At 35.6% G+C, this 26,487-nt stretch overlaps 1 protein-coding gene across 4 annotated transcripts; it reads left to right on the forward strand.

The window, feature by feature from the left end:
• The first annotated feature begins 18,270 nt into the window (after positions 1–18,270).
• Positions 18,271–24,556, forward strand: LOC111204629 (zinc finger CCCH domain-containing protein 18-like). 4 transcript variants are annotated; one of them, XM_022699759.2, is made up of 8 exons: positions 18,271–20,387; positions 20,473–20,515; positions 20,642–20,730; positions 21,331–22,204; positions 22,310–22,734; positions 22,819–22,956; positions 23,019–23,121; positions 23,208–24,555. In XM_022699759.2, exons 4-8 carry the CDS (start codon positions 21,360–21,362, stop codon positions 23,302–23,304), a joined length of 1,608 nt encoding a protein of 535 aa, XP_022555480.2. In that variant the 5' UTR covers positions 18,271–20,387; positions 20,473–20,515; positions 20,642–20,730; positions 21,331–21,359; the 3' UTR covers positions 23,305–24,555. The 4 variants fall into 4 exon arrangements, with proteins under 4 accessions (XP_022555480.2, XP_048593164.1, XP_048593165.1 ...); XM_048737207.1 differs by having other exon boundaries at positions 18,271–20,515; XM_048737208.1 differs by having other exon boundaries at positions 18,271–20,730.
• The last annotated feature ends 1,931 nt before the right edge of the window (positions 24,557–26,487 follow it).

A 26,487-nucleotide genomic window follows, 5' to 3' on the forward strand; every position in this document is an offset into this window, starting at 1 on the left:
TGTGATGTAATAGATATCTTTGAGTGCTCTTCTCTCTCATGTTTTTGCGATGAACGTGATCAAATCTTTTCCAAAAATCTCGACGTTTGATCAATCACCAAATTTGACTTTGCCTCTCACACTTTCGTTTAGTTTTGAGAAGAACTCTCTCTTGCATGTCATATGGTTACTTGCACCATTGTTAAGATACCATTGACTCGTATTTCCATCCCACTCGTCAAATCTTTTAGGAAACACTCTTTCTTCGTTGAGGAACACAACTTCGTGCATATATAATACATATGCCTCTTTTTTCTCCATTATATTTGTTTCTTCTCTCGGTCGTGTAGGACAATGTGACACAAAGTGTCCCATCTTGTCACATCTCCAGCATTTAACCTTAGAGTAGTCCTTCTTGGTCTTTTCCGAAGCTTCTCCTCCTTTGTTATGACCAGAACCATTAAACCTTCCCCGTCCTCTTCCTCTTCCACCATAACCTCTACCCCTGACTCTTCCTCGCGAGTTTGTATGGCTTCCACGACCTTACGTATCATTCTTTACAAACATTAGCTTCGATTGATCTTCATCTTGGGTTCCTTCTTTTATGTATTCTTCGAAAGCCTTCAATCTCCCAACAATGTCTTCGAATCCCGTTGAATTTAAATCCAACACTTGTTCTAACAAAGCTACGATGTGAATGAACTTTGTTCTTGGAAGTCCCTTAAAAAAATGATTTACCATCTTCGACTCTTCCATTATTTATCCTAATGCGGTTGCTCTTGATGCTAAGCCTGAATGTTTTTTCTGCGTAGTTATTCACCGTGTCTGTGTCTGTCATCTTCAGTTTGTCGAACACAGACACAAAGTCTGCAACCTCGCTTCTCTCATGCGATCAACACCTAGGTTACGAGATTTGATAGCTTTCCAAATCTTTTTCGATGTATCATGTTCACCTTTCGGAAGTATTAGCGCTTCCGGGACTGATTTAAAGATTATAGCAATCGCCATATTGTTCTTCTTTGCATCATCACTCTCTGGATCAATCGTATCCCAAACTTCGTATAAACGAAGCATCACTTTCATTTGCATCGAACATACGGTGTAGTTGGTCGGTGATGGCATAGAACATCGTATGTCCTTCTTCATCTCAAGACCTTTATCACGTGCTTGAGAATTGTTATCGTCTCCCATGTTTTGTTCAAATTACAACTCCTCTTGTAAACGATTTTTGAAACCTGGAGTTCTGATACCAATTAAAGTTGCAAGAACACAAAGTATTATAAGAACTAACTCTTCTTATTAGATTTAGAAACTCTCTCAAAACTAAATCAATGTGTTTCTCTTTATGTTACATCTATCCTTGAGAACTCTTTATATAAGACTAAGCTACTCATTAACCTAATAGTAATATGGAAACATAAATCCTAAGCTCTATATGTTTTTTGTTTTTTCCTTAACCCACTAAACTTCCACTTTAATGAGTTAACTTGTTCTTCAATTTAATTGGAATTAACCAACACATTTTAATTCGGTGGAAAACAAATGATCAACAAAAAGGTTACTTTGGGTCGCATGGAAAAAAATCAGTATACAAAAGGAGGAATGATTTCCGAGATTTAGCAAGATTCAAAGAGGCTTTACTTGCGAAACAGACTTTTGAGACTTGTGATAAAACCAGAATGTTTATTTTCTAGATTGCACAAGGCAATATTTTCATGACAATCATCTATTTGAAGCTAAAACTTGTCACATCCAATCTTATGGATGGGATTCTATATTCTATGGAAATGATTTTTTGAAACGAGGAAGCAGATATATTATTGGTGATGGAAAAGGATTAACAACTTCGAAAATAATTAGCTTCCTACCCATATCCTCCATTATCTGCTACTACAACAATAGATAATGATCTATGTGTAAGTGTGATGAGGAATATGACGTACAAGACGTTAGAGTTGGCGGAAGAAAGTCAAGCAGAGAAAGGAGATCAAATCCACGGTACCACCATTGAGTCTCTGTTTCTGATTTCCATTTGTTTTTGTTTCAGCAAATAATACTTAGTCCATTCTGTTCCTAACATGTAGGACCAGAGTAAGAAACATGCACTTTTCCATTTCCTATTTCCTTCCTGTTTTGTTGGAACGTGTAGTTCCTTTGTTTCTATATAAGAAAAGCCAAAAAGAAATAAAAAGAAGATTGCATTTGCCTGAAGAAAATTATTATTCTTGTTTACACAATCTCTTAGTTATGAAGAAGGACCACATCAACTTGGTATCACAACACTTTGTTCTACAGTTTTTTTTCTTTTTCACAAACACATCACCACTACTCTACGAAGATCAGAAAAGGGAAGCAAGTTGCGGCTCCAGACGTACCTGTCGAGCCCATGACGACCACTAAAGATCGTCTTGAGGGATTGGAGACAAGCTGCAGAATGATGCAAGACGAAATGCAGAAGCTGAAGATGGCTATGATGGACATGTTTGGAGATGTCGATGATAAGTTCAATCGCTTGATGGACATAATGGTTGGTAACCATGATCAGGTGACTCCAACACCTTACATAATAGTCCACAACCTGAAAGACACCATCTGCAGAATCCGATACATCAGCGAGAAGAACAGGTAACCCCTTTGCTATGGCACCTCTCGCTCCAAACCACTGTCCTGTAAAACTGGAATTTCTGAGATTTTCAGGAGAAGACCCAACTGAGTGGGTGAGCAAGGCTAACCATTACTTCAACTACCAAGGGATGCCACTGGACCAACAAGTCAGTTTTAGTTCTTACCATCTCGATGGGGTTGCAAACGAATGGTGGCAGGTGATCTCGAAGGCTCTCCGTGAAGATCAAATACCAATCAGATGGATGGTGTTTGAAGAGGAGTTGTGGGGCAGATTTGGACCTACTGACGGGGAAGATTTCCATGAGGCCTTATCAAGAGTTCGCCAAACCGGCACCTTAAGCGACTACCAACAAGAATTTAAACGTCTGCATAACAAGGTCAGAGGCTGGTCGCAACAAGCCTTAGTTGGGACATTCATGGGTGGCCTTCATCGATCAATTGCAGATGGGATCCGTATGTTTCGTCCAAAAACACTGAAGGAGGTGATCAATTACACCCGTCTGATGGATGGCCATCTCCAGCGACAGAGGAGAAGAGCGGCACAAACCAAATCACAGGCACGTAATTTTCCTCCTCAGAATTTCCCACCACGCAACACATCAGATCAGACACCAAAGAAACAAAGTTGGGAGGAACTTAAGCGGAAGAGAAGTGTTGGTCGTTGCTTCAGTTGTGATGAACGGTACACACCTGGAAACCGATGCAAGCAACCACAGGTATTCATAATGGAAGGAGAACATGAATCAGATGATTAATCTGGAGACGAGGAGACAGTAGAAGAACATAAACCTGAAAGAAACCTGAAATTACGATGTACACTCTTGGCGGTTGGGATTCGACCCGTACTCTGCGACTCCACGCTTCGATTCAGAAGAATAAACTGGTGGCTTTGATCAATAGTTGTTCTACCCACAATTTCATCAGCGACAAAGTTGCTCGGGAATTGAAGCTACATCTCCTGTCAGTGTCCGTGTGGCCAATGGATCTCGCAAGTTCGACGGCCTCTGTATCATCATGGGTGGCAAGACTTTCACGGTGACCCTATACGCACTAACCTTGGTGGACTTTGATTTAGTAATGGGTATAGAATGGATGGCGAGTCTAGACCCAACTCTTTGGGATTGGAAGGCCCAAACTATGGAATTTTCATGGGCCGACAAAGTGGTCATTCTCCATGGGCTGCAGCCCACAAAGTTGTAGGCTACTCTACATGAGACTGTCACACGGGAGGCCCGTCGTGGACAGGTAATTTTTTCCATTACTGTAGCTCAGCCCAATGAGCACGACCCACCTACTCCCGATGAGATCCAACGTCTTGTCTCGGAATTCGGCGATCTATTCCAGCCACGGACTTAACTGCCACCAAAATATCAAATAGAACATCGAATCACGCTGAAGGAAGGTACAGATCCAATCAATGTTCGGCCTTACCGGTACGCATACTACCAGGAAGATGAAATAGAGTGGCATGTCCACGAGATGCTATCATCGGGTATCATCAAACCGAGCGCAAGTCCCTTTGCTTTACCGGGTTTACTAGTTAAGAAAAAAGATGGATCATGGCGGTTCTGCACTGACTATCGCGAACTGAATTCTGCAACAATCAAAGACAGATTTGCAATTCCAACTGTTGACAATATGCTCGATGAGCTACATGGAGCGACAATCTTCACAAAGCTGGACCTGACCGCGGGTTATCACCAAGTTTGAATGCACCCATCAGATATCCACAAGACTGTGTTTCGTACGCATAACATGCATTACGAGTACTTGGTCATGCCTTTTGGGCTCTGTAATGCACCCTCCACCTTCCAAGCTCTCATCAACGAAGTCTTCCAGCCACTGCTAAGAAAGTTGGTACTCGTTTTTTTTATGATAGGAACACTTGCAACATGTCAGAGATATTTTTCACATTTTGCGTCAACACAAACTGGTGGTGACATACAAAAAGTGTGCCTTCGGTCAACGGGAGTTGGAGGAGTGAAAGCGGATAGACAAAAAATCTCAGCGATGCTTGACTGGCCCATGCCAACTATGATCACAGAACTGCGAGGCTTCCTTGGTCTTACCGGTTACTATCGGAAATTTGTCCGCAGCTATGGTTTGATTGCTCGTCCACTGACAAACCTGTTGCACAAAGGTCAATTCACGTGGACAGAAGAAGCAAACAAATCATTCACGGAACTGAAACAAGCGCTTACCTCTACACCAACCTTGGCGCTTCCAAATTTCTCATTGCCTTTTGTGATCGAAACTGATGCCTCAGGAGAAAGAATTAAAGTTGTTCTATCACAGAATGATCAACCAATCACATTCATGAGTAGAACCTTGGGTGTCTCGAAGCAGTCCTGGTCTACATATGCAAGGGAAATGCTGGCAAATGTCATTGCGATCAGAAAATGGCGTCCTTAGCTCATTGGCTGTTGCTTTGTCATCCAAACTGACCAACTGAGCTTGCGCTATTTTCTGGAGCAGCGTATACTCACACCAGAGCAACAAAAATGGATGGGAAAGCTCGTCGGGTATGATTACGAGATCACTTATAAACCAGGACGCTCGGACTGTGCAGCAGGACGCTCGTACTGTGTAATAGGTCTCTCCTGATGAGCTTCTAGTGGAGCTTAATGATGGAACCCAAAGACTTAAGAAACAAGTTACGTCAATTTTCTTTTCATATCCATTCTCTTCACAAGGAGCCTTTTAAATACAAACTAAAAGTACTAGTGGATAGATCCACAATCCTATAAACTAGGAAACATAATTGCATAACTAAATAAATAAAGATATGGAGATCAAGCTCCTACACTTACGGAAACGTGAAACAACAATAAGGAAATTAGGAAACGCCTTCTATCTTCTTAACCAAGTCTGGTTTGATTTGGTTATCTTGATTGAACCATTTGGTTCGCATCAATACTCCCCCATTCAAAATGAACCTTGTCCTCAAGGTTCTTATGAAAGCTTGTTTATCTTTCCATGTTGCTTCAGTTGGTGAAAGTCCTTGCCGATACATCCATGCAAACGCTTGACTTGTAGACTTAATTTCTTGTTGTTGCTTCCTCCTCTTTGTTTGCATTGTTTTCTTCCTTTTCTTTTTTGGTGAGATCTTCTTTCTCTTCCTCTTGGGTATGTGTCGTCTTTTGCTCCAGAAAGCGTGATGTTGGTGACTGATCCGAGTTGATCGAGCTCGTCTGCGTTTTGGTGGTGATGTCTTTGATTGACCGATTGATAGAATCGGGTAAGACGAACCCGTTTGTGACGAACGAGATGCAGTACCATCACCAGCTTTCATCATTCTCACTATCTCCACCATATGATTCACGGTAGCCTCAAGACTCCTGAAACTCTCAGTCATAGAAACCTTCATCTTTTGGAATTCATCGTGCATTTGACGGAGGAGTGTGATCTTTATATCTTCAATGAACTCTTGATTGCATCCCATATCTTATATCACTACAATTTTTTTTTATTTTTTTTTTGAAAAATAGAAAAACAGAGATAGAAGTTTTTGATACCACAAGGTGGTCCGGATCAAAAACAAAACATGCTTTGATGCCAATTAAGGCCCCTCCTCAAAGCTAAGAGAGTTTGCTCTGATACCAAATGATGGAACCCAAAGACTTAAGAAACAAGTTACGTCAATTTTCTTTTCATATCCATTCTCTTCACAAGGAGCCTTTTAAATACAAACTAAAAGTACTAGTGGATAGATCCACAATCCTATAAACTAGGAAACATAATTGCATAACTAAATAAATAAAGATATGGAGATCAAGCTCCTACACTTACGGAAACGTGAAACAACAATAAGGAAATTAGGAAACGCCTTCTATCTTCTTAACCAAGTCTGGTTTGATTTGGTTATCTTGATTGAACCATTTGGTTCGCATCACTTAACACCATCTGGCTACAACAAACAATCGGATGAAGCAGCTGGCAGATTCCAAGAGTCGTGATGTTCAGTTCGAAGTGGGAGATTTGGTTCTGCTACGGAGTCAGCCGTACAAACAGAAGACATTATTTTGACGCAGTTCACAGAAACTCTCACATCATTTCTATTGTCCTTTTCAAATTGAATCACGTATCGGCACTGTGGCTTACTGTTTAACACTTCCTGAAGGTACAAAAATTCACCCAGTCTTTCATGTTTATTTACTCAAACCATGGAAAGGCAGCGACATTCCAGTCATAGGCGAGCTACCACCCATGCGTGACAACGTCGTCCGGAAGTAAAACCCTGAAGCAGTCTTGCAAGAACATGTGAACATTAAAGACAATACGAAGGAAATTATTGTTCAATGGATCGGAGTGGCTTACACGCAGATGAGGCAACTTGGGAATCTTCTGGGCAGATAAAAGCAAGCTTTGCAGAATTTGTGCAGAAGCTTGAGGAAAAGCTTCAACTTCAGCAAGGGAGTATTGATGAGTAAGATGTTAGAGTTGGAGGGAGAAATTCAAGCAGAGAAAGGGGACCAAATCCACGTTACCACGATTGAGTCTATGTTTTTAATTTCCATTTGTTTTTGTTTCAGAAAATAATACTTAGTCCATTCTGTTCCTAACATGTAGGACCAGAGTAAGACATGTGCACTTTTCCATTTCCCATTTCCTTTCTGTTTTGTTTGAACGCGTAGTTCTTTCTTTCTATATAAGAAAAGCCAAAAAGAAATAAAAGGGAGATTGCATTTGCTTAAAGAAAACTTTTATTGTGTTCTTGTTTACACAATCTCTTTGTTCTGAAGAGGGACCACATCAAAGTGATTTAATAACCAATACTCCAGTTAAGAAATGGTATAACCACTTCTATATGACGAGAAACAAGAGTTAGTCCGTAAGGTTTATCTCAGCCTAACTTCGGATGTGATAGACTGGTATGAAACTATACTACGAACATAAACTATACCGTTTTTTCTTTGTTATTGGTTTGCAAGATATACACCTGATTTTGAATGCAAGCTCTCCAGCCTCCATATGGGGATCCAGCTCTCAAAGAAAAGATCTGGAAACTACATATAAGAACTAAATTGAAACATTTTGTGGCATATCTTATAAATATGCTGGTTTTGTCTGAACATATAATTCTACATTTGGTAAACATACAAGGGCAACAATCCATCTCTTCTCAACAAAATTTGTTTTCTTCTTGGCTACTTTGGAATATATGGAAATCAAGAAACCTTTTTATATTTCGTAAAAGGAAAATATAGTGTTGGACATAGTGTTGGACATCTGTGGATAATGCAAAATTGCTGTTGTGGAAGAATGTATTTTGAAAAAATTATGCCTAGACCTATTTTTCTACTCTCTCTTTACGTTTACACATATTTTGGATATGTCGTGTACTTTCTAATGGTGTATTTACTAAAAGACCCTTCCATTTTACCTAACTTAAAACAATCTCATCCATTACAAATCTTTTCGTCTCCTCACCGTCAATAATTTTTTTGTTTCCTGAAAAAAAATCTAAAAACTAAAGAAATAAAAAAAATATGTTTATGTCGGTGTTCTAGATTATCAATTTTTTAAAAAAAAATCTTGAAGTCTCTCTTGACTAAATCAAAGAGTCGTTCTTCCATTAACAAAGCTTGTGTATCTCTCGCTGACGGTATGCATAGTGTCTCTGACGATTGTTGGATGCGACTTGTACCAGATCTGTCTGCGGCGGAAATGTTGCAGGTTAGAAGACGGCGGTCTTATGGAGTTCCAGCAAGCCGTGTGTAGTAGAGCAATCTCTGGAGAGGTTGGCGTTTAGGTTTGATGGTTTTTGTTACATGTGGTTAGTGGTTAGTAACATATACAAGGTCATTCGACATCCATCAAAGTTACTCAGACTCTCTACATAACTTCAGACTCTCCATACAACCTTTTTAACTCTGACCACAAATCCTTAATCTCAAACCACAAAACGTCAAACCCAATTGACCACAAGTTATGAGTCTAACTAACCACATTGGTATTTGTGGTTGTGAAACACTGACCACTAACCACACAACCAATCACTAACCACACATCAATCTGGCAATCCATACAATATGTTACTAACCACGAACCACATGTAACAAAAAATACAAACACTTTCACCATGAATATCTTAACTCACAACAACTTAGTAACCAGACTTCTTATATTTGTTTTTGGTTTCTTGATGTTATTTTGTTGTGTAAATTTTGCAAATTCCATTAATATTTGTTTTTGACCACAGTTGTCATAAACAACTCTCATGTGTCTTGTGTTTATGTCATTCACATCCATAATTTTATTGACCACGTTTTGTTATCCACGATTGATATATATTTTTACCAAATAAGAAAAATTCAATCTAATATATATTTGAAATATATACATATGGATATCAAAACAAAAAGAAAAAATTATGTTTATTTTATATATATATTAAATATGAAATATTAATGTATAAAATATGAGAGGTGTAAAGATTGTAACTAAATAAAAAGTTTCACTCGCCGAACGTCTAGCTAATTTCAGAGAAGAAAGAAGATAAGAGCCATCAATTAATAAACCTATGTTACCGCTTTTGGTAGCAATGTACTGCTTTTAATGAAAGTCGTCTGATTCCTTCCAAAATAGCTAAATCTAACAGCTCACAATAAATCCCATTGTTTCTGTACCTACCAATTTACTGCAACCGAACCATCTAACTAGAATCTCAGAGCTAGTTGCTTGTTCCCTTTTAACTTAACCACAACTACAATCTTGTTCAACAAAAGGGATTTTTGGGAAGGAAAACAATTAAAGTAAGTCAAATAGTACCCTTCAGTCCTAAAGTATGTAAACATGCAAACAAACCTGGAAAAGTAACCTTACACGTAAACAGCTCATGTATTTTGAGCACTATTCTACCTCAGGCCGCCTATTTGCCCCAACAATATGTGTATACTGCATCACGAACTTTGTTTTGGAAGAGGCCTATGGTCGGCTCCCTTAAATGTAATTTTGATGCGGCCTTTGATCTTTATTCTGGTCAAGTACATGGAGGCTGGATTTTATGTGATTGTAATGGTGATACTACATTGTGGGGCTCCGGTGGTTTAAGGGACGCAATTTCAAGTTTTGAATCTGAAACTAAAGTACTTATCAAGCAATGCAAATAATATTTCAATTTTCTAATCTCTTTGAAGTAGATCCAGAAATGTGGTTCGTGTTGATTGAAAGATCGTTAAACAAACAAGCTTTGAGGATGTGCAAAGGTATGATCTAGCAATTACTTGGATAGATTGAAGGATCACTCTAAGGTTGGTGGAGTGGATAAACCTTGCACCGAATGAGCTAAAAAGCACAAACAATCAAGAGATGTGGGTCGAGAAGTGACACAAGAGGTGCGGAAAGTCTCTTGATACTACCAACTTCTAATCCTGAAGATATTACACACTCCGACGACTCAGAAGATAAGATGTTCGATGAAGAACAAACCATTAAACAAGTTAAAAGAAAAAGGTTTTATTAAAAAGTTGAATGAATAAAACAATACAATCGCAAGCCTTTATATAATAGGCTAAGCTATGGGCTGGATGGTTTGGTTGCTAAGCTAAGGTCTAGTACATGAAGTGTCTCTAAAGCTGGCACTGATCTGATGTGGCTTGCAACACTGCAGAGGTAAAAGTAGTAAGTTTAAAATTGTGTGAGTCCATGCTGTTTTCAAACCTCTTTCACAGGACTACTCTATGTTTTGCTTGAGTACAAGCAAAAGGGTAAGTCTGGGGGAGTGATATACCATAGATTTTATCCATTATTAGCCATGGTATATAGATGTTTTAAGATATATTTACTACGATATAGAGACTATTTAGAGTATTTACAGGTTTATGGACGATTTGGAGAAAAGTGGTGATTTTAGTGTCTTTTGGAGCCTTTTGAGTGCAGAGCTGCACAGACGCATCAGATGTTTAGCTATGGATGGAGACCTTCCCACCGTTAGATTAAGCCCATCTTTTGACACAAGATGGCGCTTTGAGTTATATTTCCAATGCCACCAGTAGCAGAGGTTATGCCTGTTTTACTGAAAAGTGGTTAGTCTGCCTCGCGAGACGAAGCTGTCGAGGAGATGAAGGACTGTTGATTGATAGACCATGGATTTGACCCACTTTTACCCATTCTTTATAAGTGTTTTAACTACTAATTATTATATTATAGATTCTATTTTGAATAATTATAGGATCATGAGTGATTTGGAGAAAAGTGATGATTTTGGAGCATTTTGGAGATATTTGGAGTAACACTCGAGGGACCATCGAGCTCGACCATCAGTATATGAAAGAGGAATCATCGATCGATGTTCACATCTTGACATCGATCGACAGTGACATCGACCATTCCAGTTCGGCGGATGGCCGAGCCGGATCGAACACATGGCCAGCTCGGCCATCCCCCGAGCTGGAACTACATGAATGCATAGTTTCAGTACTTGTAAAACTACATGAACACATAGTTTCGGTAAGTACCTCTGCCTTCTTGTCTACTTCTCGAGCGTGCCCAGGACTCAACGTCTTCTTCTTCGTCTTCTGAATCCTACAATCACTTTCTTCATCATCACTCTCCGATTCAGAGGATGAACATACTTCTTGAACCACTTCAGTCAATGCGGGAACAACTTTAACAATTACAAGCTGAAGAGCTAGTGCAAAACCTTTCAGTGCGATTGTATTTTGAGAAAGAGATATCTCATCTCTTTTTTTGATAGTAGTCATCAGCATGTCGAACGCGACATGACCCCATGGATACGCAAAAAACTCATCAAGATCCACCAAAAGGTCTGCATAATCTTTATCATCTTCATCTTGAGGTTAGTGGAAAGCAACACAGACGAAATAAGGGCCAGGCATGCGACTTTGATCCGAAGCTCTTTAAAGGTAACAGATTTTTTTTGGAGCATTTTCAATGCTCTTGAAACGCTCATATCTTCGACAGCACCGAACAACTCAGGCCAATACGGTTTATCTTTAATTGCTCTCTTCTTCTTTGCCTTTGGTTTCTCCGGAATTTCACCACAGGCTTAACCGGTTACAATGGAAAATTCACGAAGTGAGAACCGTATCGACTTCCCCGCAAACCGGAACCAGGCCTCATGTTTCTTTTCTACTTTCAACTGCCTTGAAAGAAGAAATCTAGCAAATCTCCCGGAAAATGCAGGTTTCTCAGCAATTTCAACAAGCTTCCCAAAAGACGACGCCCGTAAATACTGAATCTTGTCTTCATGTAGGGAATTCAAAACCGTATTTATGATCCGCGAAGATTGATAGGTTAGAACTCTAACTCCAACTGGTTCCTCCCCATCGGCGAACATCATTTGGGGTAGATCTTCAAAGATTTCTTCACATGCAGTAGCCGAAACTTCACCGGCTCGAGACTCCATTTGAGGGATTTCGAAGAGATTTTACTTTGATCTGAAAAGAGAGAAGGATATGAAGATGAAAGAGAGAATGAAAGAAAGAAAAACCGTAAACAGTTCACCCAATGGTTTCTTGCAAAATTGATAGTTTTCGAGATGAAATGTCATCTCTTTTCATAATTAATGCACAAGCGTGCTTGAAAGAACAATGTAGAGGTTGGGTCAGACTCTTTCCTTCAATATGTGACCGGTTACAGAGTGGCAAATTCGCCATTATAAAAAATTACACAGGAGCATAGTCATATGGCTAATAAAAAACGTTTTCGTAGTTATATACCGCAATTTCCCTATAAAATATTGGTAAATCGTAATCCCTGGTCATACTCAAGTTCATCAACTGGATATACACTACGGTCACGACTATCTTAGGAGCTACGTTGCACGGAAGCTTCATCGGACGTCCGCTTCCCGCTTCGGAACCGGAATCGGAATCGGAACCTTGCGGAAGCTTGCGGAATCTCGCTTCCAAAACGTTTCTAAAATATTCTCTTTAAAAATTTGTTGGAAGCTTACGATTCCGTTTTGGAATCACGCTTCCGTTTTAAAAAAAAATGCAATGTATATCAATAAAATATAAAACCATAGTTTTAATCTATATAAAATAAAAAAATTAATAGTAATGAATATTGAGTTATAAATATACAAATATACAAATAATACTATAAATTATCTTTATGCATTGAGATTTTTTATCAAAGATATAGCACATATTGAAATATATTGTGTCAATTATTTATGAAGTATTAAAAATGATTAATATAATATTTTTTGTAAACTTCATTTATGTGTAGTTTTACAGTTTTAATATAAAATCATTTCAAAATTATTATAAATGAATAAATGCACTATTTCAAATTTAAATCATATAATTTTTAGTCCTAATTTTTTTAAAAAAATAATATATATATATATATATATATATATATATATATATATATATATTTATTTATATATGGATATACGCTTCCAACACGTACCCGCTTCCTAATATTTTAAAAAATCTCGCTTCTGCGTTTCCTTACGCTTCCGCTTCCACGTACCCGCTTCCGTTTCCATGTAACATAGCTTAGGAGGTGTTATCGAATTAATGTGTTTAATGGAATTTAATGGAATTCAAATTCAAAATGAAATCCACTGTTATTGGATTGAGATTTGTTAGATGGAATATGAATTCTATCAAAATCACCTGTTATTCAATTTTTTTCTAGACTTTGTCAGAATTTACTTTTAATGGAATTTGATGTACTTCTATATGAAAAATTAGACTAAACAACTTCCTACGTTTTTTGCTAGGATTTTGGATTTCTTCAAATATGTCTTCTCTCTTTTCACGGGACCCATAGAAATATAAGGTTGATTGAGATGGTAGTCTCTTGACTTTTTTATAAAAAAATATATTCTTGGTGTTTCGCGGTTGATCTTCTTCTTTCCATTAATTTTATTTTCTTGTTTCTGGGTCTGATCGAGGTCGCTATTGTTTTTAGATGTCAAAAAAAAGATTATGGATATAATAATTGATATGCTCCATGGTTAATTGGGTTAATTGAAGTGGGATGTCTCTTGAATTTTTTGTTAATGTATCTGTGGTGTCTGCGTTTAGCAACACCAATGCATGTTATTGGAAACCATGAAAGTCCTCCACCTTCGTCTGAATGTTAACCGTTTAGTAACGTAAATTATTATTATTATTTTTTAAAAAATCAGTAGTTTTTTAAGCAAAACAAATCATAGCAGTTATCAAATTCCACGACTAAAATCCACATGTATTGTAGTGGAATCATCAAATTCCATTGAAATATACTCAAATTTTAATTATAACTAGATTCTGAGGGTATATTTTTTGTTTTATATATTTTTAGAAAAATTAATTTTTATATTTGTGTTTTTTTGTAATCATATTTGGGTAAAAATTAAATTATTAGTAAGAATTTTTGATAATTGTATTGAATTTGTGATACTGCATAATTATAGACTTGTGTCGCCATTTCACACATGAATTTTGTAATTTATTCTTCAATTGTTATTAATTTTTTTAATGCATTAAATATTGACAATATATTATCAATCTTTTTCCAAATGAAAACATATTTTTGTTCCATAAATATAAATGTGATAAGTTTAGGTTTAAAAACAAATATATTATATTTGGGTTTCTATAAGATATTACTAGATTTTGACCTGCGCTTAGAAAGCGCGGGTTTATTTTTTGAATTTAATAATTTTTAAAATAAATTTTTATATAAGATAGTTTATAAGTTTGGCCATATTATTCGGAACCGAATAATCAACCCGTACCAAATTGAAAAAATGAAACTAAACTTGAACGTAAATTTATAAATAACCGAAGATATCATATATCTCTAGAATCAAGATAAATAGATACCTGAATTTTTAAAATACAAATTATATACCTACAAATATTTATTATATGTAATTTCTAAATAACCAAATATCTTAAATATACTATTTATAAGCTGAATTATCCAATAAAAACAAATTACTCAAACATTTTTTTCAAATATTAAAAAAAATATTTTAATAAGTCCTCAACATTCAGTCTAATTTTTCACTAAAAGGAGCCAAAACACCAATAAGTGGTATCCACAGTCAAACCAATAAACGCAGTCACCATATATAATCTAGTTTCAATTTAATAAAAATTTATTATTTAAAATCCTTTAAAATCTAAAACCCATATTAACTCGAGAATCTATGCACAGGTAAAAATCTAAAATAACATGATAATATTTTTTTTTAATTTGATTAAATTTCTCATATAAATTTTACTAAGATATAAAATTGAATAAACTACATTGTTTTTATGTTATACATTCTAGTTTATAGGTTTTATAATGACTATATTAAGATTAAATTTTTGAGTTCTAAAAATAAAATTATTATTAAGTTGAGTATAGTTGAGTTACCTATAAATGTTAAAAATAAATAATATATTTTATTTAAACATAAAAAACATTCTAAAAATGCTATAATTTCCTGAGAAAATATTTATACAAAACCCATTCTCCTAATAAACCCAGTTGTAAAAGATTTTTTATCACAAAAATAACCTAGGAAGGTTTTCAAAGAAAAATTTATAATTTTAAAATATAATTAAGCTTGTTGTTGTACTGTGAAGTATTTCTTTAATCATAATTGGAAGTTAATATGTTTTGACCGTCGAATGGTATCATGTTTTTAACTTTCTGTTAACCGTACTTGCATCATGTTTTTATGTTAGTTTGGGTCATAAAACATTTAATATGAATTAAAAGTATGATATTGTTCAAACTTTAATTACCAATAAATCCAAATGTTTTTATAGTAACTGCTTTTGTTAAAAAAAAATGATAGTGGGTTGTATAATTATTAAATTAGTTATAAAATAATCTGTTTTTTTTAAATAGGCTTAGTGGCACCAAAAGTAATATTCTAAGGAAAAATAGGGGTAAATATATCAATGATTCTGAATTAATAATATTGATGTATAAATCTTTGGTGTATTATAGTAAGTTGAGTATTAAATAAAAGCATTGGTTATTTTCTAGTTAGAGAAATATAAGATAATTGATTAGTGTATAGTTAGAGAAATATAAAGTGAGACCAAAAAAATAGTTAAGGCTAGTGAATAGGTCCAACAACTTTTAATAAGTAGATTTTTTGGGACTCCTTCCTTTTTAATAGTATAGATTTGGGTTCGCTGGTGAGCAAAAAAATAACTAATGGGTCTCTGAATATTCAACAAAACCCCGAATCATCGTGTTCTCGTACAACCTATTTCACCAAAATCTTTTTTTTTTTAAACACATTTGACCAAATCGTATCTCTTCACTTCCATCTAAACCGTGAATTGTATATACAATATTATCATTTTTTGTTATTGTAGTTGATCCCCATCGGAAACTAACACAAGCACACCGTCTTGCTAAACAGAAACCTAGACCCATAAGCTCCTCAAGTTTTTAAATGAATAACTCGGCCTTGGTCTTTTAAACAGAGTACCATGTCGTGTTGCAGCTTTTTGGTTTTCAAATAAATTTATTCTATTAAAACAGAAGTGTGACCAATTGATAAAAGTAGGGTCCAACTAATTTTAAAAAATTTGATTATTTTATAACTGTATTACTTTAATTAAATGAAGAACCACGATCTGTTTCTCGCAAAGTTGATCGGTTACATTTCTCTCTACATAAAGCAGTTGTATTTATAGAACTTGTGATCGATCTTATTTCGTAGGAGTAATAATACCTTCGGCCCTCCATGTCGGATGAAGTGTTCAATGGTGAATATGATTTGAGATGTGTTTAGAGATGAAAGAAGAAGGCAAACCTATGAGATGATGGCTGAATTGATCTGTTAAGGGATTTCTAAAGTGGTTTGTTGAGGATTTTGGCGATTTTGATGGATTAGCCTCAAAAACCATTTGGATTACAGTGAAATCATCACTGGTGGTGCTGCGACGGAAACCAGAACCAGACGGCATATGTTCATCGGCTTATCTTCTTTACTTCCACGTGTAAGTGTAATACACATGTTTTTAAAAACTTCTGTTTATCTTTTTGTTGTGCAAATTAGGGATGGGTTAATGGGTTTGTTTTGCTGTAAAACTTAAAGACATGGGCTTCAAAAACAAAGCTATTTGTAGACTTTTACTAATTTGGACTTTAATGCAATGACCGACCAAATTACTATTATTAATACATAATTAGGATCTACCAAAATCGGTCATGATCCTAATTTAATAGACCTAGAACTATGGAAGTAACTGTTTTGGTAGAGACAATTATAACGTGGATTTCAATAATATTTAGAAGGTGGTTATAGAAGATAGTTATTTAATATATTTAGATAAACTAGATCCATTTTCCGCGCTACGCGCGGATTGTGTTTTTTTTAATTTATATTTTAAAATTGCTTAGATTATTTTAAAATAAAATTTTATAAAATGTGTAAGACAAAAAAATTTGACAATATTTAAATATTATTTTGCTGCGATTCATTAAGTTGATGAATTTTAATTTATTTGTAACTATTGTTTATTTAACTGCATAATTTATATATTTTAGCATTTAGATTATTCCTTTGAAGAGTAGTTAATTTCAGATAAATATATTAATATTTGTTATAAATGTATTATATTTCAAATCTATTTTACTATATTTTGATAAATATTTGATTATACTCTACTCGTCTCATTTTAATTGTCGTTTTAGGTTTCAGCACACAAACTAAGAAAACACTTAATTTACATATTTCTAAAATAAAAACATAATTACCAATATAACTAATTACATTTCAACTAATAGAAAAATAGAATATAATAAAAAATTACATTAAATTATAAAATGACTCTTATTTTAAAATGAAAATTTTACTCCAAAACCATAATTAAACTGAAACGGAAATAGAATATCTCAACATAAATGATGCATATGGAAACATATCGTAATTGGTATTATGTACGTAAAAGTCAACATGGCCTTTCAGTTTTGTTTGTATGCTGGGATGTGAACTTGTAATTAAATATTCATTGTTTCTTCCACTTTTTAATTAGTCCTGAAAATCAAGAACCAAATTTAAAACTATCTAACTTTTTAAAAAACTTTTCAAAAACTATCAAAATTGTCCAAATGATCTGGACTCTACAGTGATAAAGTTAATATTTAGACAAAGTTATAGCAACAAAGAAAGAAGGTGAAAAAAAAAATAGATAACACAGGAAAACTTGAAAATTCTAATTTAGTTCATAATGAAGTATTTACCTTGGGTACATCATTGAAAGTAAAATTTTCATCAACAACCATATGTTTGTTTCACGATTTTACATTTCATCATCGGTAATTTTTTCAATTTAAGATGAAATTATCACTGAACTCAAAAATATCTTCTAATTGATATCTTAACTTGTTTTCAGTGATTCTCAGTAATGACAAAGCCTAGATGACATCTCGTAAATAATTTTCTTTACATTTGTTTTGCTATAAATTTCAACTTTTTTATTTGTGATGTGTATTTATATATCTAAAAGTAGTTATGATGTATTTAAAATACATATACATTTATTTTAGGGCAATTTTCTAAAATAGCTCTATTTAAGTTTTTGTCATAAAAATAACACTTAAAAAATAAAATGACTAAAATAACTTCTTTTTATTTTAAAAATTTTAATGATTAATTTTTATTTTTAAAAATTTTAGATCTCATGCCTAAAACTCACTCCTTAACTCTAAACCATAAATCTAGATTAGTTAGTCCTAAGGGTTCTTGTGTACTAAGCTTTGTGTATTTATATGTTTTTTTACAATCAAGAGGCTGGTCCGTATTACATACGCATATCCTCTATATACAATTTTTTAACTGACAATATAAAATGAATTTGAAATTTTGAATACAACATTTTAACTGACAATAATTAATTACATTATTGCAAACCATATTCAAAACTTAAGAAATACCTACTTTTCTAAAAGACCATGATGTAGCCCACATCATCTTATATCTTTGTGGGGATTAGAGTGTATGTAACCTTTCTTCTTACTTATATATTCAAATATGGTTGAAATTAAATGATATGATCTGTGGGATAGAAACTGAGATAAAAAAAAAAAGAAGTGATTTAGATTGTTATGAACCTATAGCACCAAATAACACTCTAACTTAATCTCAATACAAATTCTTCTTCTCCAACGTTCTAAAACCACCGATGACTAAATACTTCGTCTTCGGTTTTGGGGATGATTTCTAATAAAAATGAGAGCAAAGTTGACCATTTGTTAATAAAGCAAGGGGTATTTCTAAAACGGAGTAAAATAATTTTTTCTCACCCATTGGAAATCAACCGAATCATATAGACAAAAATGCACATGTGTCGTGATAAGGCAAAGCACACAACACCACGTCTTCTAAATTGTAGATAAGAACCCTGTAGAATTTAATAGTTAGGAAAACTGATAAACAAACAAAAGATACCAAGTCAGTAGATATAGTAAGCAGGAAAGACATACTTTTATCTTCGTGTGAGTTAATCAACGGTCTCCTAGGAAGCACAAATCTAATGATAACCGGTGTGTAGTCGTATGATGGGTGCAATAGTCCGAGCCTTTTCTTTGTATCAATTTCTCAGAGTTGATGAATAAACAAATTGTTCATGAAGGTCTTAAACCTCTCATATTAATTTCAACGGACTTCATGACGTCAATTAACGAAGAAAACAATCTAAGGATGACAATATAATCATCACTAAGATGGAAAAGGTCAAAACCAGAGCACTACCTTTGAGCCCCAGTTCATAATTAAATCAATACTGAAATGTGTTACTGCTCCAGTAGGACTGAAGAGAATGGGAAGTTTTATGCAGGGTCTCTTCGCAGGCTTTGTATCAAAATCTATTCTTCGAAGGCTCTCTATTTATTAGAGGTAGGTCTTGGATATGCTTTTGGGAATCTGCAGTCGGCTAATATAATGAAGGTGAAATCCATAAAGAATCTGAAGGGATCGCGTTTAGTAAGTAACTTTAATTGGTGGTGTTTATTACTGGATTTGTAACTGAGAAGACGAATTGGAAGAGTCTGAGACAAATATTATTAGAGTTAGGCGAGATTGATATGGGCCACTACGAAGTTTTTTGCAGCCCACAGTGAGCCAAATTTAATCTGTTTCACGTAAAGACAATATGACGTGGTAAAATAGAAATAGCTGATTGACTGATTTTTTAATCCTACATGGCATGCTCTCCTTTGAGTTTATCTCCCTTTTAGTATAGTATATAGATATTTAGATTCTTAATATGCATTATCCTTATCCAAAAACACAATTTGCTCGCCACATGTAAATATAATACAAAACAGTTTTTAAGAAAAAAATACAAAACAGTTGAATCCTGAAGCGTGAAATATGAACAGTCCACTAAATAAAAGAGAAATAAAAGAAAGTCAAAACCACCAAAAGTTTCTGATCTTACGGTTAATTCTTATCTGTGATTTAACGTAATTAAAAAGTCTTAAAATCCCAAGGTTTATTCCTCCAACTAAGTCCCGATATTTGCTGTAACCATATGGAATGGAACTAGTTGTCAAACAAAGTTTTTATTTAAAAAAGAAACAACTCGCAACAAGAATTGGTTTAATTTACAATAATCAAATTAATATGTACCTAGGACTTATCGGTTCTTCTCTCTACCATCCATGATTCCGTTTTACAGTTACTGTAAGTCTGCAAAGATTAAAAAATGTTTTAAGTAATCAAAATAATTGCACGATCTCCCATTTGTTTTTATTCTACGTTTTCTATTTTCCATTTTTGTTTACCTTTGTTTTGTTCTTCTCTTTCGTTTGTGGTTCTCACGCTCTTATGATAATTAATTCAACAATGAAACTACAATGTGAGTTGTTTTATTCAATTAAGCCTTTGAGTTTTCTTCACGCACAGACTTATTCATTTTTCATTTTTCCTTTTACTAAATACAGGTTTGTCCAGCGCCGGCACTGACCACAATTGTCATTAGTATTGGTACTTATGATTAAGTGGTGTTCGATTTTTCGAAGTTTTTTTTTTCTCTCACATGAACAAAGATCATTAACTCTGTCTGGATTTGTGTTAAACGCATTTATTTCTCACAATCATTTTCATTTACAGAAGCACATTGTCGAAGAGAAACGCTGAAGGCATATATGAGTGTCTATGAACACATGATCGAGGAAATTCACAAACAGATACATTAAAAGGTTAAACATCTAATTTTTGTTGGTTTGTTCGTTACCGTTAATCTTAATATAAGAACCCTTCTCCTCATTGCTTTCAGGTAATCCATTTTCTAGTTTTCTGAATCGCTGTTATTCTTCGATAGAGTTTAAATTATTGAAAGAAAGACTGTTTTTAGGGAAGATTTTTGCAATATATATATTTTTTTTTTGAGTTTGCGAGGTTGTTCCTTAATAATATTCAAAAACATTTTGTTCAAAAAAAACAAATATACAAAAACCCGAAAGACTCGGAAAACATACTAGTGGGATGTTAAAATGTTTTTTTCTGAAAGTAAATGGGAACTGTACTTTTCGAGGTCAAATGTTGTTTTGAACGTATAAGCATGACTTAGATCCAGTCTCGTTGTTTTTATCCATAACGTTGTCTGTTATCATTGACTTACAACGTAAATCCCATTTTTGTACCAATATTAACATGTGCGGTTTTGAGCGAGTCTCACTCTTCTCCTTTTTCTGGTCTCAACTTGTCGTTATGTTACTTTTGATTCATCCATCCATATAAGTGTTTCACTAAAAATTTGTGGAATAATAATTAATTTTTGTATGATTTGCTTTTTGCAGAAGAAGTGATAAGACGGATATTATTGGAGATGAATTTCACAGAATCGATGAACGTTGTGCACAGTAGAATCCAACAACTTGAACCTGAAAATGCATCAAAAATCATCGGTTATCTCTTGATGCAAGACCATGGGGACCTTGACATGATCCGTCTCGCCTTCTGTCCAGATTCTGTGATGCATTCCATGATCAACTTCGTGAAATACGAATTAGCTAAAGATCCTCGTTACAACAGCCCTCCTTCTGATCACGCTTCTACGCTTAGTTTCGGATCATTCACTGGTTCATCTATCCAGCCTCCCTCCGTTTCGGTTTCTCCTCCTCTGAGAACCGGTTATTGGGAGAACTCAACCGAGGTGGATTCGTTGCATAGCAATGTTCAGTTCTTGAACTTTGAGGATTCTATGACGAGCCCTGAGTTCTCTAATGGATTCTTCTCTCGAGATCATCAATGCTTGCCTTTAAGAACAAGCAGGAGATCACCAAGTTTACCCGAGTTTCCAGTAAAAATATGTCATTACTTCAACAAAGGGTACTGCAAACATGGCCACAACTGCCGGTATTTCCACGGGCAGATCATACCGGAGAGAGAGGGTTTCTCTCAGATGTTTAATCCAAACAACTTAAGTGATGAAGAACATGTTGTTTCTCCCGGATCACTTGAGAAACTAGAAGGAGAGATCATCGAGCTGCTCAAATCGAGAAGAGGCGCTCCAATTTCCATTGCTTCATTGCCAATGATGTACTATGAAAAATACGCAAGGACCCTTCAAGCTGAAGGATATCTCACAGAGTCACAAAGACATGGCAAAGCTGGCTATAGCCTCACCAAGCTTCTTGCTCGCTTGAACAACACAATCCGCCTCATCGATAGGTTAGTTAGTTAGTTAGTTAGCTAGTTAAATGATGAGTTTTTGGGCCCATCTAAAGTTTTGTTTCATTGCTAATTCTTGTGAGCAAATGCTATCTGAATTTTCAGGCCTCATGGTCAACATTCGGTCATATTAGCAGAAGATGTATCCAAGTTTGTGGAATACATGGGAGAGAGAAACGAACATGGAGCCATCCTTACTGGTTCCAGGCAGATTTACTTGACCTTTCCAGCAGAGAGTAGTTTCACTGAACATGATGTCTCAAACTACTTCTCTAAATTCGGACATGTTGAAGATGTGAGGATTCCTTGTCAACAGAAGAGAATGTTTGGATTTGTAACATTTGTTTACACAGAAACCGTCAAACTCATTCTCGCTAAAGGCAATCCTCATTTCATATGCGGGGCCCGTGTTCTCGTCAAGCCTTACCGGGAAAAATCACGCTCTAGTCGATACCTTGACAACAACAAGCCTCTTCACAGGATGCGGTATGGCTCTCAATACATTGACAGAGACTTGGAGATGAACACATGTTAGTAGCTATTAAACTCAAATTAGTTTGCACTAATATTTTGTTTTATAGTTTTATTTAACTGTTTTCCTTTGGTGTCTAAAGTGCCACCACGAGTTAGCGAGAGCTCAAGACTAATGAGGAAGCAGTTTCTTGAGGAACATGAGCAATCAGTTTCGAAGTCTTTACCTACCAATTACTCTTATCTTGGCTTCTCCGATGACTTCAGGATAACATCAGATGGTAAATATACTCTTATATTTCAGAAAACACAGATTCAATTGCCTAACATTTTTAATTTATAGCGGAGCAAGAGGAACAAGTAGGACGGTTGTGCTATCTGCTGGACTATTTGAACACTGAAGAAAATGTCATGAACATAACCACAAACTACAAAGACACTGATCGGTACAATGAATATGATCTTAACACACACATTTAGACCTTTCCTCTTTATTTGATTGATCATATGATGTTTTTTCCGCTTTGTTCAGGAGAATCCATTGTGATCCTTTGGACAACCAAGTCTTGAACTTACCAGAGAGTCCTTTTTCTTCCCTTTCTGGGAAGGAGATTTCGACAGTTACCTAGAGATGAAGAGATTAATAACTAACCAAAAGGGAGAAGAAGATAGGAACATAAAGGTTAGAGGAAATTCCCAAATATCTAATAATCATCCAGTCCGCAAAAAGAGTCTTCTTTATATTCTTCTTGCCTGGAAACCTTAGCATCATTAGCAATAATAACGCCTAAGAGATAAAAAAAAGAAGAAGAGAGGTGACAGACACTTTCGTTACTACAGCATGCGCCTAGCAGAGGGACATAAAAGTACAGGGGTTTCATTAATAATTGAAATCTTTCAAAAGGTTTACTTTTCTGTTTCATTCTCTCTTATCAACTTTTATGATGTTGATAGAACATATCTCATTGTAACATATGACAATCATTCTAGTTTTAAAAACCAAGGTTTAATGTTTGCTGGTATAGTTTCTTCAAGTTTTAACTAGAAATTACTGCCATCAATATTAATATAGACTCTCGTCCATAAAAGACCAATACAAATGTTTAGTTTGATGAAAGTAAAAGTAAAATACATGTTATTCTTCCATCATCTGCAATATCTAAACGCAAGTTTGGAACTAAATTATGATACGACAACAAATACTGATACAATCAATAGGCTACACGCCCCGATTCAAAACAAGAGAAAAAAATGTTATACTATTCTAGACATCAAGTAATTTTTAAACTAATTATTGGAATTCAAGTGTTTTGTATTAATTTTACTAGGGTTATTGTAATTGTGAATTTTACGTTTTGAGTTGTTTTTCAAGTTTTTTTTTGTTTATAGGGTTAGAGTTGTGATGATGAACTGTGTATGCATTGTTTTCCACTTATGAAGGACTAAACTGTGTTAGTAATGTGATTGATATAGTTCGGGTTGTTGTTTACTGTGTCACTGAGACTTATTGTTTGTTTGTCTTTTTAATTTGAATTTTGTAATGTTGATAGTACATAAATTATATTAAAGTTGTTGAGAGCTTTAATGCACCTATTGGAGCTGTTCAAACACCTCACCTTGATCATAGGAGGGGAAGTGAGCCTGAAACTCAAGAAAATGGCCAAGATGGAGCCGGCTTGAGTGAGGAAGGAGAAGAGAGTAACTCAGGCTCTCATCATCAAGGTGAGCAAGGCCAAGGAGATGTAGAAGCTCAGGCTGAAGTACAAGAACCGAGTGTCCAAGATGATCTGGTTCAAGAGCAACCATTATTGAGGAGAAGCACAAGGCTGAGGAAGGATCCTTCTAGCTGGGTAAACACGAGAGTGTACTACAATGCCCAGGTTGTGGAGCATCCTTCTCAGGCCGTGTGCTCCTTTGCTCAATACCCTGAAGAGCATTGTGCTTTTATGGTGAACTTGGATGAGAGTTATGTCCCAAGAAGCTATGAAGAGGCAATGTTGGATAAAGAATGGAAGGAATCAGTAGGAGCTGAGGCAAGAGCTATGATAAAGAATGACACATAGTATGAGAGTGAGTTATCTAAGGGAAAGAAAGCTGTGACTAGTAGATGGATCTTCACTATCAAATACAAGGCTGATGGGCATATTGATAGGAAGAAGTCAAGACTTGTTCTAAGAGGCTTCACTCAAACCTATGGAGAAGATTATATTGAGACATTTGCACCAGTAGCTAAGCTACATACAATCCGGATTGTATTAAGCTGGACTGTGAACCTCGGATGGGGCTTATGGAAAATGGATGTGAAGAATGCCTTTCTACAAGGAGAACTTGAGGATGAAGTCTATATGCATCCTCCACCAGGCTTGGAACACTTGGTGAAGAAGAGAAACGTATTGAGACTGAAGAAAGCAATTTATGGATTGAAGCAATCATAAGGAGCTTGGTACAACAAGCTTAGTACCACCTTGAATGGCCGAGGCTTCAAGAAGTATGAACTAGATCACACTCTCTTTACTCTCGTCACTCCCTCAAGTATGATAGCACTCCTTGTGTATGTTATGATAGATATCATTATCACATGAAGTGATAAGGAAGGTATCATAGCAACCAAGGAGTTCCTTAAGTCCATGTTTGAGATTAAAGATTTGGGAGAAATGAAATACTTCCTTGGCATTGAGATATGTAGATCCAAGGAAGGCTTGTTCATGTCACAAAGGAAGTATACATTTGATCTCTTGAAAAGTGCAGGTGCTTATCGAGGCAAGACAGCAAGGATGCCCATGGAGGATGGCTACAAAGTCCCACGAGAGGGGGAGATTGAAGACAGCAAACCATATCAGGATCCTAAACTCTATAGAAAACTAGTTGGAAAATTGATTTATCTTACCATCACAAGGCCTGACATTTGTTTTGCTGTGAATCAGGTGAACCAACACATGCAAGTGCCCAAGGAGCATCATTAGCGCATGGTGGAGAGGATCTTGATGTATCTCAACGGCTCAACAGATCAAGGAGTATGGATGGGCTGCAATGGAAGCACTGAAGTGGGTGGGTACTGTGATGCGGAGTAGGCTGGTGATAGGACTGACCGAAGATCAACAACCGGCTATTGTACATTCATTAGAGGCAACGTGGTCACTTGGAAGAGCAAGAAGCAGAAGGTGGTGTCTTATTCAAGTGCAGAAGCTGAGTATAGAGCTATGCTGAAGCTTATAAACGAGCGAGTATGGATCAAGGGCATCATGAAGCATTTGGAGGTTTATCAAGCCACGCCAATGACCATGCATTGTGATAACCAAACTGCCATCCACATTGCCTCCAACTCGGTGTTTCATGAGAGAACAAAGCACATTGAAGTTGATTGTCACAAGGTGAGGCAGATGATCATCCTAGAAGTTATCTTGCCACGCTACACTAGAAGTGAAGATCAGTTGGCTGATGTGTTCACTAAGGCAACAAGACAAAAGACTATGAAGTCCATTCACATCAGATTGTGACTCATAGATATTGGGAAGAGAAGGAGCTGATCCCCTTGGTTGTGAGGTCTTTACTTTTTTTCCCTCATCAAGGTTTTGTCCCAATGGGTTTTCCTTGGTGAGGTTTTTAATGAGGAAGATCTCATGGCTATCCAAGCTTAGACTTTCGGACTTTAATCTACAAAGGGACAAAGAACAAAAAAAAAATCTATAACCACCAAAACTAATCTCTTATGGGACAAATGAGTGTAAGTTATGATTATACCCTTAATGAAAGCTCAACATCAACCATTGGATCTGATTCTTCACGTTATAATCTGAGCCGTCCGATCTTTA

This window comes from Brassica napus, chromosome A7 (assembly GCF_020379485.1).
Source record: "Brassica napus cultivar Da-Ae chromosome A7, Da-Ae, whole genome shotgun sequence".
NCBI lineage: Eukaryota > Viridiplantae > Streptophyta > Magnoliopsida > Brassicales > Brassicaceae > Brassica > Brassica napus.